This window comes from Desmodus rotundus, chromosome 3 (assembly GCF_022682495.2).
Source record: "Desmodus rotundus isolate HL8 chromosome 3, HLdesRot8A.1, whole genome shotgun sequence".
Taxonomy (NCBI): domain Eukaryota; kingdom Metazoa; phylum Chordata; class Mammalia; order Chiroptera; family Phyllostomidae; genus Desmodus; species Desmodus rotundus.
The window spans coordinates 194,116,622-194,130,361 of record NC_071389.1 but is presented as its reverse complement, the minus strand read 5'-3'; the positions used below and the strand labels follow the sequence as shown (position 1 = coordinate 194,130,361).

Genomic DNA, 13,740 nt, shown 5'->3' with positions numbered 1-13,740 from the left:
TTTCTGTGACTGTGGGGGCGGATGGGTGTGTGATGTCGTGGGCCCGAGACAGGGAAGGCGGGCAGCCTTTGCATTTCCAGGGCCCCCTGGCTGCCCTCCTCCCTTCCCCCCTCTGTGTGTCAGCTCCGTGGCTTCCTCCTGCCTGTGTTCCTGCAGGAAAGCAGCCTGCAGCCCCCTTGAAGAGCGAGGGGTGGGGAGGGGGGCGCGTGTTGGGGCGGGGAGAGCAGCAGCTGAGCCCTGAGTGCCCTGGGCCTGCACCCCAGCTGTGTCTCCCCCAAGCCGAGTGGCTGGGAGACACGTCTGGAGATCGAGCCCCAGAATGTAAGTGCCACCCTGTCCCATGCCTCACTCCCAGAGGAGGAAACGGAGGCCTAGTGCCAAGGGACTCCAAGTCCGTGGACATCATAGACTCCGCATCGCCCTCCCCACCCACTTCCTGGTGCCCACCTCACGCCTGGGGCTGCTGTGCCATGGGTGACCGAGCCCCCACCCATGAATGGACAAGCCGCTGAGCCCTGCTGCCTCTAGGTTCCCTCATCTGTAGGGCGGGTTATTGTGTTGGTTGAGGGAAACAAGAGAACATTATGAAGGCGCCCAGCACGCAGTGACCCCGACCCCATGACCTGAGCCCCCCGCAACTGCCTACCTTCATGGGGTCCATGTTGAACTTCTTGCGCCCAATGCATAGCTCCTTCTCCTTTTGGGCCATCCGGCTGTGGACATGTGGGTGTTAGTGTGGGCTGTCCTAGGACCCCAGGGCACCGCCCCCAACCTCCAAGGACTCTCAGACACCTGGAGGACTCCCCTTAGCTACAGCCAATATTCCCTAGGGCCCTCCTGGAGCTCCCACACCGGATTCTTCCAACTGGCCCAGCACCGTGGCCTGGAGAGCGCAGAGCTGCTCCCAGAGGAGCAGTTATGGTCCCTGTGCTGGGGGCGTGGGCGTGGTAATGGAGAGGCTGGGGTGAGGGCTCAGGCTCTGGAGCCAGCCTCCTGGCTCGCATCCCGTCCCACCCCTTGCCTCCACAGCCACGCAGGGACAGGCACCCCATCTCAGTCCCCTCATCTGTAAAGGGGGTGACATGGCTGCCTGCCTCCCAGCACTGCCGGGAGGTTAAAGCACTGGAAACAGGTGGCAGTAGGTGCTCTGGAAAGGCTCTGATGGGCGAGTCTGGAGACAGGCCCGTGAGCACGGCTGTGCGGGGGGCGGGACAGGTGGGCAGCAGAGGCAGCAGAGGACTAAGGGCACAGGGGCAGGGTGGGGCCCTGGATAGAAGAGTCGATGCCCTGGGGCCCTAGGGGATTATGCAGGGACCAACATTCTCATCTCGAAAGAGGGGAAACTGAGGCCCAGAGAGGGGAGGAGATTAGCCCAGGTCACATCCCAGGTCACAGAGCCCATGGGAGCCTCCCCGTAGAAGGGGAGGGTGAGTGACACCCTGGGGGCGGGGTGAAGGAAACCAGCCTCCGTCCTGCCCCTGCCTGGCTTCCCTGTCCTCGTCCTCAACCTTGGGGCTGAGTTTTCCTTCTCCCAAGCCCCTCCCACGATGCTCCTGGGTGGCAATTAGTCAAGGGCTGGGCCAGGGTGGGTTGGTAGAGCCTTTGGGTGCTGAGGCTGGGGGGATGGGGCTGTCTCTCTCTGGAGGGGCTGTCTGGAAACAATGCCCAGACCAGCGGGATGCAGGCTCGAGCCTCCCTGTTTCTATCCCACTGCCACTGCCTCCTGCTCCGGGGACCTGACCCCTGACTTCACCAGGGCCCCAGACCAGGCGTGGCTCCTGCTCATTCAGCACGTGTGACATCCCTAGGAAGCCACCAGGGCAGCTTCCCGGGGTCCCCTAGCCAGGCCCCTCACCTCTCCTCCGCCATCTCGAAGCAGTCGATTTGGGCAAACACATCTGAGATCTCGTCCTTCAGCTTCTGTGGGGTGGCAGTGGAGGGGAGGGGCAGAGAGAGTCAGGGAGCAGAAGCTGGAGTAGACGGGGTTCACGACCTTCCACCATACCCACTCCCGCCCCTGGGCATGACCCCAAATTCTCTTTCCTGAGAGATCCCCACCCCAGATTCTCATATCCTCAAAGTCCCAGACCGAACTATTGCTGTTGTCTGTACCTTTCTTCCACCATCTCCTCACTTGGGGAGGCAGTGCCTGTGTCCCCCCTCTCCCCGCCTTTGCCCCACTCTATTTTCAGCCTTCCCATCTCTCCCCTCTGCAGGTGTGCAGTCTCCTGCCCTCTAGTCATGCCCACCAACAAGCCCATCTCTACCCAGCTGCCCTCTTGCTGAAGCACACTTGGCGCCTGCCCCGCCCCTGTGTAGACTCCTTCTACGGCTCCCCCTGCCCACCCTGCCCCCAGAAAGGAGGCACAGAGGCCTGCCCTGTGTGAGAGGCCTGCCCTGCAGCTTCCCTCCATCGATCTGTTTACTCTGACACTTGTCCCGGGCCCGCCCTGTGCCAGGTACTGTGGTGCACCAGGTACTAGGAAACGCTGGGACTTTGCAGTCCCTGTGGAATTTGCGGAAGAGGACATTGAGGCATAGAGAGGCAAAGGGACATGTCTAAGGTCTGACTTCAAGCCTCTGAGTACAGTCAAGCCTCAAGTCTGTCTCCCGGTGACCCTGCACGGGGTGTCCAGTGGCAGAGGACAACTCCTATCTCTGTCAACTGCCATCGCTGAGCAGACAGGACAAAGTGGCGTCGTAACCACCGTCCCCCTGCAGGGCAGCAGCACGAGCCCCCAGAAGGCACCCAGTCCTCCCCTTCCTCCCCTGGGACCTAGGGACAGCATAGGGCCTGGATCCCGTATCTGTGCCCAGGCAGCCCCTGTTCACATGACCTCGGCCGGATCACTGAGTGGCTTTCCCGCAGTGACTCTTCCCCACATGTCCTGAAGAACCCAGGGGCTCATTCTGAAGTACTAATTGAGCACTTACTGCACTCTGACTATTGGGCTGCAAATACAGACCGAGGCACGCAGTCTAGGGGGGCTGGGATCATGGTGGTCACAGGCAAGTGAAAGGACTGTGCAGAGAGTGAGCATAGTAATGGTGTAGGGAACCCCTGGCACGTGGGAGGAGCTGCATCAGGTCCTTGCTGAGTGAATGCTTCTGTACCGCCATTCTTCCCTGCCCTGGAGGCCAGCCTGTGTCAGGGTGAGGCGGGGTCCCAGCAACTGTAGTCAGGGAGTCAGGGCAGCCTCTAAGAGGAGGCAGCACGTGAGCGAGAGTGAAATAATGAGGAGGAGCCAGGACCAGCTCTCGGGAGAGTCTCAGGCAGAGGGAACGGTGAGTGCAAAGGCCCAGGGGCGGACTGAGCTCAGCGTGTTACTGGAGCAGAGTCAGGGCCTGTGTCAGAAGGCTCTTGAGAGTCAGATGTGCAAACATCTGAAAAACTGGTGAATCGGCTGGGGCTGGGCCCATATTGGCGCTGTGTTGACCTAATGACCCCCATTTTGGGGTCAGCTCAGCATGCGGGAGAGTGAAGTGAAGCTGCTCAGGTGGGAGTGGAACTCGCCATTAGAGGGCGTGTGTAGAGCCCCAGGCAGGCTCCGCCCACAGGAGGGGCTTACTGTCCCTCCCTGCTCCTCTGGCTCTCTCTCTGGGCAGCTCAGTCGGTCAGTGAGGGGAGTCCCCTGGGGATTCTGTGCTTCCCCTCTCCTGGGGGCTGGGACTGAGGCTGGGTGTGGCTGGAATCCCGCCTCCTCTGTGCCCAGGCTGGGTCAGGCGTGAGTGGGAGGGGTGCGAGCGTGCATGAGTGTTTGTGGGCGTGTGTAGTGTGGGGGTATATCAGCCCGAGCGTGTGTGGGGACATGTGTTTGTCAGTGTGAGTGTGTGTGTGAGGGTGCACTCGCCTGGATGTCCTCCAGAAGCTGCTGCCGGTGCCATTTGATCCGCTGCAGCTCCTCGGTTTCCCCACTGCTCAGCTCCGCTGGGTCTGCAGAAAGAAGGACCTGTGGCCCCTGGCTCACTCACTGGCCTCCCCTCCATCACCCAGCTCCGGCCACACCGGTGGGCTCTCAGGCCCCTCTTTCCTCCAGAAACCCATGACTTGCCAGCCCTTTTCACTCAAGCTTGGGCTCAGGTGTCACCACTTCCAAGAGGCCTTCCCTGAGCACTCTGAGTCTGCCTCTCCCCGACCCTCCCCTCCTGCCCAGCTTTCTGTTTCTTCTACCCCGGACGGATGCCCTGAAATTATCTCGTGTACCTGTGTCTTTTCTAGTGCACTCATTATCCTCTCAGCTCCATGAAAGCAAGCACTTCAACTATTTCGTTCACTGCTGCATCCTGAGCAGCGAGAAAGAGCCTGACACATAGCAGGTACTCAACAAAATACCTGCTGAAGGCATTCATCCTTCCCCGTAACTTTAGTTTATTCCTTTGTTGGATCATGTGTTTATCATTTATTCACTTATTTAGTTGCACAACCAGGAAATGGTGTATCATTTTGTCTCACACCCCATTGGCCACATGTAGTCACATTTCAACACCTAGCTGCAAGGGAGGCTGGGAAATGAGCCCGTAGTAGAGTGGTAGGGTGATATCCTTACTATGTGAGATGGGGAAACTGGATTTGGGAGGGACATAGGCAGTTTCTGCTCCAGACACTGAGGCTCAGAGAGGTGAGGTGACCTGGCTAAGGTCCCACACCTAAGGGACAAGTTGCTGAACCAGGCTGACCTTGGATCAGCCTGACTACAAAGCTCTTTCCACTTCACCTGAAAATGAACTAAAGGAGGTAAGTGTGTGTTGGTCAGAATTCTGTACAAAGTGCTATGACAATGCCCACACCCAGGTCAGCTGACTTACCTCTACCCCCCATTGCGCTTCCTGTTCCATCCACAACACTGTCCTGGTCAAAATCTCCATGAACTCGCCATTACTTCTAGGAAAAAGTCCTCACGCTGGTCCTGCACGGCCTCGCTGGCCTCTCCAGCCAGCCTTTCCCCACCGTTCTCACCGAGAGCCGGCCAGTCCAGGCTGTCAGCTCCCCACTGCCTCCAAATTGCCTAACTCTCCATCTTACCCCCGCCTTTGCCTTCAGTTCCTCCACCTGCACACCTTCTCCCGCCCGCCTACCCAAATCCTCCTTGACTTTCCGGCCCTGTCTTTGGGAAGTGCCTGGTGTGCTGCTCACAGCTTTTACAAGGCTGAAGACTACCTCTCCTGAGCAAATGCAGAGAGACCATCAGGTCCTCCAGGTCCCTACTTCTCCCTCCTGCTGACTGAGCGGCTGTCTTGGACTTTGAGACGGAAGCTGAGTATTGAGGTGGCAGGGCAGCAAGCTGGAAGGAGCCTGGGCCCTGCGCAATGGTGTGGAGAAGTCATCATATTTGCCCCGACCAGCAGCGACCCACTTGGACTTCTCAAGGAGAGAGGAGTGAGTCTTAGTCACTGTTATTCCGAGTCTCTTTGTGACAGCGGGCCAACCTGAAACCTAACCAGCAGAGCATCCTTCTCCGAGAAGCTTACCTAGAGCGCGGTGGTCGGGACTAAGAGGGCTGAATTTTGTGGGACACCCAGCAAGTGTCCGACACGTGGTAACGGTCCAACACGTGTACAACGGCTGCCATGTAGTGCCATGTAGTTCCATGCAGTGCCATGCAGCTCTCCTCCCCAGAACCAAGGTGCCCGTTCCCTCAGCTGCGGGGCGTGGGGGTAGCCTGCTGACGGCTTACAGCTGAGTCTCTCCCCGGGCAATTACCTCAGCCAAACGGAGCTGCCCCTCCTAAGGACCGGTCCCCCCCTGAAGGGCAGCTATAGCACAAAAAGTCAAGACCTCCGGCCTCATGTCTGGGCCTGAACCAGCTTTCAGACCCCAAATCTATCAAGTGCAGAAGACGCTGTGTCCCCAGAGGGAAGGGTCCTCACCGCAGTGGCAAGTGTACATGGTGATGATTCCTTTGGCCAAGTAGCCAAGATGGGTCTGTCTGACCCATCAAGTCACAAAGTCAGGTGAGCCCAATGGCAAGCCTTTGTAAGTTGTTGCCCTAGGAACAAGCGTGAGCAGAACCAGAAGACCCCAGTGAGCTCCACGGACAGGTGGCCCAGACCCCCATTATCCACTGCGAGTGCACCAAGACCTGCCCCTCGGCTCATACCATGTCTGCATGGGAAGGTCCCTTGTGACCTTCAGACAAAGGAGGAAGACACCTGGGTTTGGCTCCCGGATGGGTGGCTCGGTGTTTGGGTGACAGTAAAAACTGGACAGTTGTTGAACTATAGCCCTGTTTGAAGGTGTTCCGGAAAGAGGGTGGTGAGAAGACCTCCCAAAGGGCAGCGCCCTGGGCAGGGCACCTGGCCACCCATTTCATGGGAAGCAGGAACACACAGGCGTTGGTGGGCAGTGGTGGGCGGCTTGGTCAGAGGCTGAAACGAAGAAAGATTAGAAGAGTAGGAACAGAGAGGCCTGGGGGAGTGGCAAGTGGATGGCCCTGTGGGAGTGGATATGGAGTGGGAGGATTTTTGTAAAGCACACTTATGTTCCCCAGCAAGCATCCATCTCAGGAGAGGCACTAAACTGCCAAGCAGACAGAATGACTCAGCCAGGGGACAACGGCCAGTCTCTGATTGGCCAGCTTGGGGCGGTACAGTGGCTCATGAATCAAGTAGACATGCGGCCTGGGTGGAGGCCACGCCTAGACCCACTCACCCAGGCTCCCCCAGCTACTGCCACCGCTGGGTCCCTGACTTGCCAGTGACAGAGACCCATTGCTTCTTGAGAAAACCAACCAGCAACTGGGTAGCAAATTGATGGCATTGGCTGCCTTCTATTCTGCAGAGGCCAGCAATTCATCTTGACTGGCATCCACTCTCGTCCTGCACATGCAGTGGCCTTTCCTGCCCGCAGAGCCTCGGCCAGCCTCGGTATCCAGGGCTTCCAGAGGGTGTGATCCACGGATGCAGGACGCTGTGTGACATCACCACCTTAGACCGAGGGGCCCTCTTTACAGTAAAGGAGGTTCGGGAGAGCGTGTGGCCATGGGTCCCGCTGGCCCTCTGAACATTTCGTCACCAGAAGACTCTGGCCTGGTGGGTGCTGGCCTGCTGGAGTGGCAGAGCAGCCTCCTGAAGGTGCAGCTGAGGTGTCCGCTTGGAGACGATGGCCTGCGTGGAGGGGCACCGTCCTCTGCCCCCTAAATCAATGACCATTAGATGGTGCTTTGTCCCCGGCAGGTAATCTACACGGGCCCAGGGACACGGAGGGGGAGGGGCTCCACTGCCGTCCTCCTAGTGACTCACGTGGGAGTTTGCCTTTCTGTTCTGCAACTCTGAGTCTGCGAGTCTAGAGTTCCTGGTTTCCAGGGGCTGGGGGAGGCGGCTGTCATACCAGCGGACAAGCAACACTTCCATTACGCTGTAAGCTCAAAAACACCTACTCCATGCCAGCAGCTTCATATAAATTAGGTCATTTAATCCTCACCACTCTGTAAAGTGGGTCTTTTTCAGTTTAAGACACTGAGGTTCAGAGAGGTGAAGTGATTTGCCCTAAGTCACACAGCCAAGAAATGGCAATGCTGGGATCAGACCCCTGGTTTGCTGGTACCCGAGAAAGATCACATCGCAGGATTCTGCAGCCATGGGGTCATATGGGGATGGAAGGCGTGAAGGGCCATCCACGTGGAGACAGGAGCAGGGGCCTGGCAGGGGAGGCCACACTACAGGCTGGAAGTCCTCTGTCAGGAGCTGGAGGGAAGCTGAGTCCGTCGTGGAAAAAGCCAGTCACCTCTAGTTGACTTTGGGGTGAAAGATCAGACTTTTTTGTTCAGTTCCTTTACTTCCCACTGTCTTCCTGTTGGCTGAGGCTTGTGTCCTGAGGGGGCTTCCTGGCCGGGGCACACCTCCTGGTGGGGGCCATGTGGACTCCACAGGGGCTGCTTGTTGGAGAGAAGCCAGGCTGGTTTCAGCGTTTCTACGGACAATCCCCAGTGTAGGTGGTCGAGGGCTGAGCCCTGGGCTCCCGTGGCCTGGACCTGGGTCATTCTCCTCTCCCCACTGCTCTCCTTATTTCCCTCATCCTCTCTGGGGCCAAGGGGCTGCATGCCACCCTCGGCTGCAACCCCTCCGAGTTTCAGACCCTGCCACGCCCCTGGGCACTGGTCGTCATCATGTCATTTTGACCAAAACAGAAGTCCTAGAATTTCCCCTCGGTTCTTCCTGAGCTCCCAGGCTCTGGGATGGTCCCTGAGATACCCCTGCTGGGGCCCCAGGAGACACCTGGCCTCTCTCTCAGACTCACGTCTCCTCCCTCACTGAGCCCCGTCCGTCTGTCCAGCTTCTTTCTGTCCGCATGGCCCCACCCTCACCCTGGCCCCTGGCTCCTGTCTCTGGGTGATTGATGCGGGGCCTCTCTGTGTCTCCTTGGCCCCCACTCTGCCCTTCCAATCCCACGGCATCCCATTGTCCTGGGGATAACCATCCCAGACTCCACCGGGCCTGGCAGAACTGCCGGCGCTCCCCCATCCGCATCACACACTGTGCCCGTCCTCCCCACCCGGCCCTCCACTGGAGGCCTCGCTGGCCACCCTTCCTTTGCTCCCACGGGCCTTTCCTTCTGCAGGCCTGTGCACGTGCCGTTCCCCCTTGTCTAGGGTAGCCCCTCTTCTCCTCTCGGGGCCTCTGTTGCTCCTTCTGGGCCTCGCCCTCTTCCTCACCTCCTTCCCTCCCTCTCACTGCGGCAGGCCCAGGGCCACGTGGCTCAACAAACAACCTAAGCCGTTGGTTAAGGAAAGGCATGCTAGTTGAACACCTACTATATGCCGGGCCCTGTGTGCTCTAGGTTCTTCCTGCCCACTATCTCATTTGACCCAGGCGACAGTTCTGGAAGAAGGGAGGCCTTTCTGATCTCATCTGTCAACGAGACACCCAAGGCGCAGAGGGGTTAAGTGACCTGCCCTCGGTGACACAGCTGGAAGGTGGGGGAGCTGAGGTTCACACTCAGGCCCCTCTGGGGTTCTGAGGCCTCAGTGCTGACGTTACTCCGTGAAGCCAGATACCGGCCTACGAACATCAACACCCCATCAGACGGGAACCCTGGATGTTCTGACATCTGGGCCCGCCGACCGTGGCCACGTGTTTGGGAGTGAAGACAGGGCGCAGAATGTCACCTGCAATCTGAGCCCTGTTCCCTGTGTGAGGTCAGTAATGAAACAAAGCAGCCTCACAGAGCTGGGGACACTGAGGCACAGGTGTGGCTGGAAACAGCACTCCCAGGAGAGTGAGACAGGGTGCGGGGGTGGGGGGAGCGCTGTTCCCATTTCCCTTCGTACAGCTCCTTTTGTGGTGTGACAGGTAGATCACAGGTACTCTCAGGCCACCGTCCCCTCTGTCGGCAACGGCCAAGTGCATAGGAACCGCAGGACAGGGCCGACAGCCCCCAGACTGCTGCACCCCCCGTGGCTCACAGGGGCCTTCTGACCCTTCACCTACTTGTTAAAAAGTGGGTCTTTCTTCCCATTTCAGAGCCGAGGACACTGAGGTTCAGCAAAGGTGAGAAGGACCCAGCCTGAGAGTGTTCGCTTCTGATCCCAACCCAAGCCTGCTTCAGGCACTGGGGGGGCTCACAGGAGGTCGATTTTCAATAATAATAATTATAATAGTCATGGTAATAAAACACAAAATATAACAACATGGTAAAAACAACCATCACCCCCACAAAGCTCTGTTTACTCCCCACTGGGCTGTGTGCTCTTCACACCTCCCAGGGGCCACCTTTAGACCCTGACCGCACCCAAGCCCGGGCTGGGCTGCCCTCTTCCCCCTGCCCAGGCCCACTGAGTGCAGCCCGGTGCCCGCCGACCATCTCCCCCACCACCCTGCACTTCCCCTTTGTCCTTCCTCTTTCCCGTTGTATTTTTAGAAATCACTCTGCTCGCAGCCCTGCTTCCAGGGCAGCTGGCCTGGCTTCCCCTTTTCCAGGGCAGGAGGAGGGTGCTCTCCTGGGGGCCCCAGGGCACAGGCTCCTCAGAGTCTGGTGGGGTGGCGCCTGGGGCAGGAGGGCGTCTGGGGGGGCTGCTCCCCGCCCCAGCCTGCTCTGTGGGTGCATCGTGTGGCTTCCTACCCACAGCTGAGCCGCCTCTGTGCTATTTTTAAGAGTGCTCATCCTTCCTGCACCAACCCGGTACTGTCAGTGGCCCTGTTAGGGCTCTGTTGCCTGGTCCTCTCACCTTCCTGGCAGGCCCTGGGGGAGGGACTGACCAGTTCCTGGTTGTCACACACCCGTGGCTAGAGGAGGGGAGGTGGGCCTGGGGAGACTTTTGCCGCTGTCCTGTCCATTGCACGGGCGGGGAAAATGAGGCCCATTGTGACCACTGGCAGGCTGGTGCAGAGCTGGGAACTGAGCCAAGTCTGGCTGGCTGCATATGCTTGTTCATCGTTTAGGTCAGGCCGGGATGATGGCATCGGGACTTCTAGTTGACAAATCTGATCTCAAAGAGGGGTGGTCACCAGCTGTGGAGGTGCTTTGATTAAGATCCAGTCTGGGTAACAGAGGAGTGATCTTCCCTTTCTCCTTCTACTTCCTTCAGGAAGTCTTCCCAGATTTCCCCTGCTTATGTGGAAAGAGTGGCTTCCTCCTGCTCCAGGTCTGTGCCCATTTGCACATTTGTCCTGGGTCATGACCCTGCAGATATGCCCCCCTCCACCACATTGCAGGCCAGCATCACCCCGGGGCTGGGCCCGTGCCTGGGCCACTGCGGTCCTCCGCAGGGCACAACGACAGGGCCTGCACACCAGGTGTCTCTTTATGGAATGAACAAGTGAATAGAAGAACCAATCAATGGAGACCTCAACCTTCCAACAGACTGCCTTTGTTGACCGCACTAAATCCATTTGTTTCCAGGGTCAGCCTGAAGCAAAGCAGTGAGTCCTTTCCAGCCTCCCTGGGTGCCCCTCCCTCTTACAGCCCAAGGTAGCCTGGGCTCTCTCTCCTCTCGGCTGGTCCCCTGTTCTGACATTTACTGGCCGCCTGCTTTTGGGCCAGTTTGTGCTCTCCTCCAGTTTATTGTGCTGAGCCTCAGTTTCCTCATTCGCATCTTGGGGACAACCATCCCTGTTCTTCAGGACCCTCGCAGGTGGAGACCCCAAAGGTGGAGAGACAGGAATGTGAGGGGATTACTTCATGGTCTCATCTGCCCGTTGTATCTGCCGGCCGACCCTGAGCTGGGCACTGGCCCTTGCTGCGTCTCTTCTTGCCTAAGATGTATTCCCTGAGCCCACGGTGCCTGTGAGCCCTGCACCCCAAAGCCCACAGGAGAAGCCAGGGGCTCAGGGACAGAGCACCGGGCAGGGAGTCCGGAGGTGGGAGTTGTCTGCCTCCGCAGGACGGCTTCCCACTCTGGGCCTCCTTCGTTCCATCTGAAATTGGGGGTGCTGAAATGGATCTGGGTTCTCTCACTGGGAGGGTGAGGGCCCCCCAGGGGCAGGCTCAGGCTGCTCGGGGTTAGGTTTTGTCTGAAGAAAGCATTCTGGTGCTAACAGATTGGCGCTGTCTGGACCTGGGGAACCGGACGGCTCCCTGCAGCCGTTGTCTTCAGGACTTCCAGACAATGCCGGAACATTCTGAGAGGCAAGGCGCGGAGACTAGGCCGCTCATCTCTCCGTCTCAGAGAGACGCAGCGCCACTGTCGGTACTCTCCCATCCCAATTACACAGCCTCCCTTCCTCTTTCCCTCCAGGCACGCGGTCCTGCTTCCCGGGGAGGGTCTCAGCCACGGTTCCCTCCAGGGGCCCCAGGGGTTTCCTCTGCCTTCCCATAGGCCATCCTCACTCCTCAAAGGCCAAACAGGGGCTTCAGGGACTTTGTGTCACCCAGACAGGCATCACCGTGACCAACATTGTCACCTTCAACACGAGCAACCTTTCTCAGGGCCGCCTTTGCACAGTCTGCTCTGCCCTCCTGGAATACTCCTTTCCCAGAAACCCACGAGGATGACTCCCGCCCCTCCTTCAGATCTCTGCTCTATTTTTTGTAATCCTCCCCCAAGGAAATGTTTATTGATTTTAAAGAGATAGGAAGGTGGAGAGAAAGGGACAGAAACACTGATGTGAGAGAGACACATTGATGGGTTGCCTCCCCTACGCTCCCAACCAGGGATCGAACCTGCAGCCTAGGTACGGGCCCCAACCAGGAATCAAACCCGCAGCCTTTCAGTGCACGGGACAACGCTCCAACCAACGGAGCCACCTGGCCAGGGCAGGTCTCTGCTCTGAGGCCTCCTCCACTGCCCTCTCCCATTCTCCTTCTCCTACTTTCCTGTTGTCATTCTGCTTGTCACCATCTGATGTGGGACCTTAATGTGTTTACTGTCTGCCTGTCCCCTGAAGCCAGGGACAGGGCCTGCTGGACTCGTTGCATTCCCAGCCCCCGGGGCACAGCCTGGCAGCTAGCCTGAGCCCACGAGCACTTGTTCACGCTTCTGCATTTCCCACCCGTGTTATAACTGTTTACACACCACGTCCGTCCTCCAGGATCCCAGGAGACAGGCACTGTTATCCCCATTCCACAGAAGAGGAAACTGAGCCCGGACAGGTAGGCCCCAGGTGCTTACCTGGGTGGCACAAGTTCATCCCGAAGCCTCCAGGGAAGAGTGGTCAGTGCTCCCGTGAACTGCTGACCCAGCTGCCACTCACGCTGGCCAGGCCGAGATGTGTCACCTCGGCTATAACAGGCCCCTTTCCGTTGGCCCCGCCCCGCCCCGTGTGAGGAGGAAGTCCTGTGCTGCCGGGGTCTGTGTGTATGCTCTTCACATAGTAGCACTTCCTAAAAAAAAAAAGAACAAAACAAAACAAAACAAAAAATCCCCCCAACAACAACAACAACAAAACAGTGGAGTTTTGAGTAGCAGGCTCTCTTTACGTTTTGGGTGTGAGCAAGGGAGGGATGGAAGCTAAAAAGACCGAGAGACAGAAGGAGGGGTGGAGATGAAAAGAGAAAGTAAGACACGCGCACACACAGAAGAAGACTTTGAAAGACAGAACCATCTCCAGGAAGCAATGGACATTCACTCAGCAACCTTCTCACGTATAAAATGAAGGGTCTCTCAACTCAGCGTCTAAGCTGAGCCCCAGGTTCTACCCTGAGAAAAGAAAAATGAATTCAGTGCTAGGGAGGGCTTTGCTTTCCCTCAGTGACATGCCTGGTTTTTTTCCTCGCTCGTGACCGATTGGGCAATATGTTCAGTTTCCCTTTTCCCCTAGGCTGCTAGGAAACTCACAGTGAAATCTAAAGCTCCTTGACAGCTGTTCTCTTGTAGCATATGGACTTCGGGGTCGAACCTAGCTGTGTGGCTTCCAGCTCTGCCACTCAGCCCTGTGTGAACTCAGGCAAGTCATTTATCTGCAGTGAAGCCTCAGGTTGCTTATCTCTAGAAGGGTCTCGGAAAAGTTGGGGGAGAGAATATGTGTAAGGTGCCGGCACACTGGGTACTCAGTGAACACTGTCTTCTTTCCCCTTCTGATTCTGATTTTCTTCTGTGGTTAAAATTCACCATTTTATTGCTTGTTCCTTGTCTGGCAGGTTGCAGAAAAAAATACGGGATAAAGAAATATCTATAAAATAAATGTTCTTTCCTTATAACTTTGTGGCACGTATTAGTTTATTCATCTGTTTCCCCAGCAGTCTGTGTCTGGCAAATGCCGGGGACGTAAAGGGTGTTCAAGTGGGAAAAAGAAAAAAGAAGAAATGACTGACACGAGCATAAGAAAATGGTGTGGCTAATGAAAAGTTAGCTGTAAGTTAAAAGT

The 13,740-nt window shown here is 57.4% G+C and overlaps 1 protein-coding gene across 3 annotated transcripts in view; it reads right to left on the bottom strand.

Annotated features, from left to right (window-relative positions):
* Positions 1 to 12,734, bottom strand: part of CYTH4 (cytohesin 4) — a 31,889-nt gene extending 19,155 nt beyond the window's left edge. Inside the window, exons 1-4 of one of the 3 annotated variants that reach the window (XM_024579421.4) lie at positions 12,546 to 12,734; positions 3,852 to 3,934; positions 1,856 to 1,920; positions 647 to 713 (exon numbers count right to left, since the gene is read on the bottom strand). In XM_024579421.4, the coding sequence (XP_024435189.1) occupies positions 647 to 713; positions 1,856 to 1,920; positions 3,852 to 3,934; positions 12,546 to 12,564 (234 nt within the window). In that variant the 5' untranslated portion in view covers positions 12,565 to 12,734. Of the gene's footprint in view, positions 1 to 646; positions 714 to 1,855; positions 1,921 to 3,851; positions 3,935 to 4,806; positions 5,235 to 5,469; positions 6,290 to 12,545 lie in introns of those variants that run through there. The other 2 variants (XM_053919529.2, XM_045187132.3) reach the window with 2 other exon arrangements.
* Between the last annotated feature and the right edge of the window lie 1,006 nt (positions 12,735 to 13,740).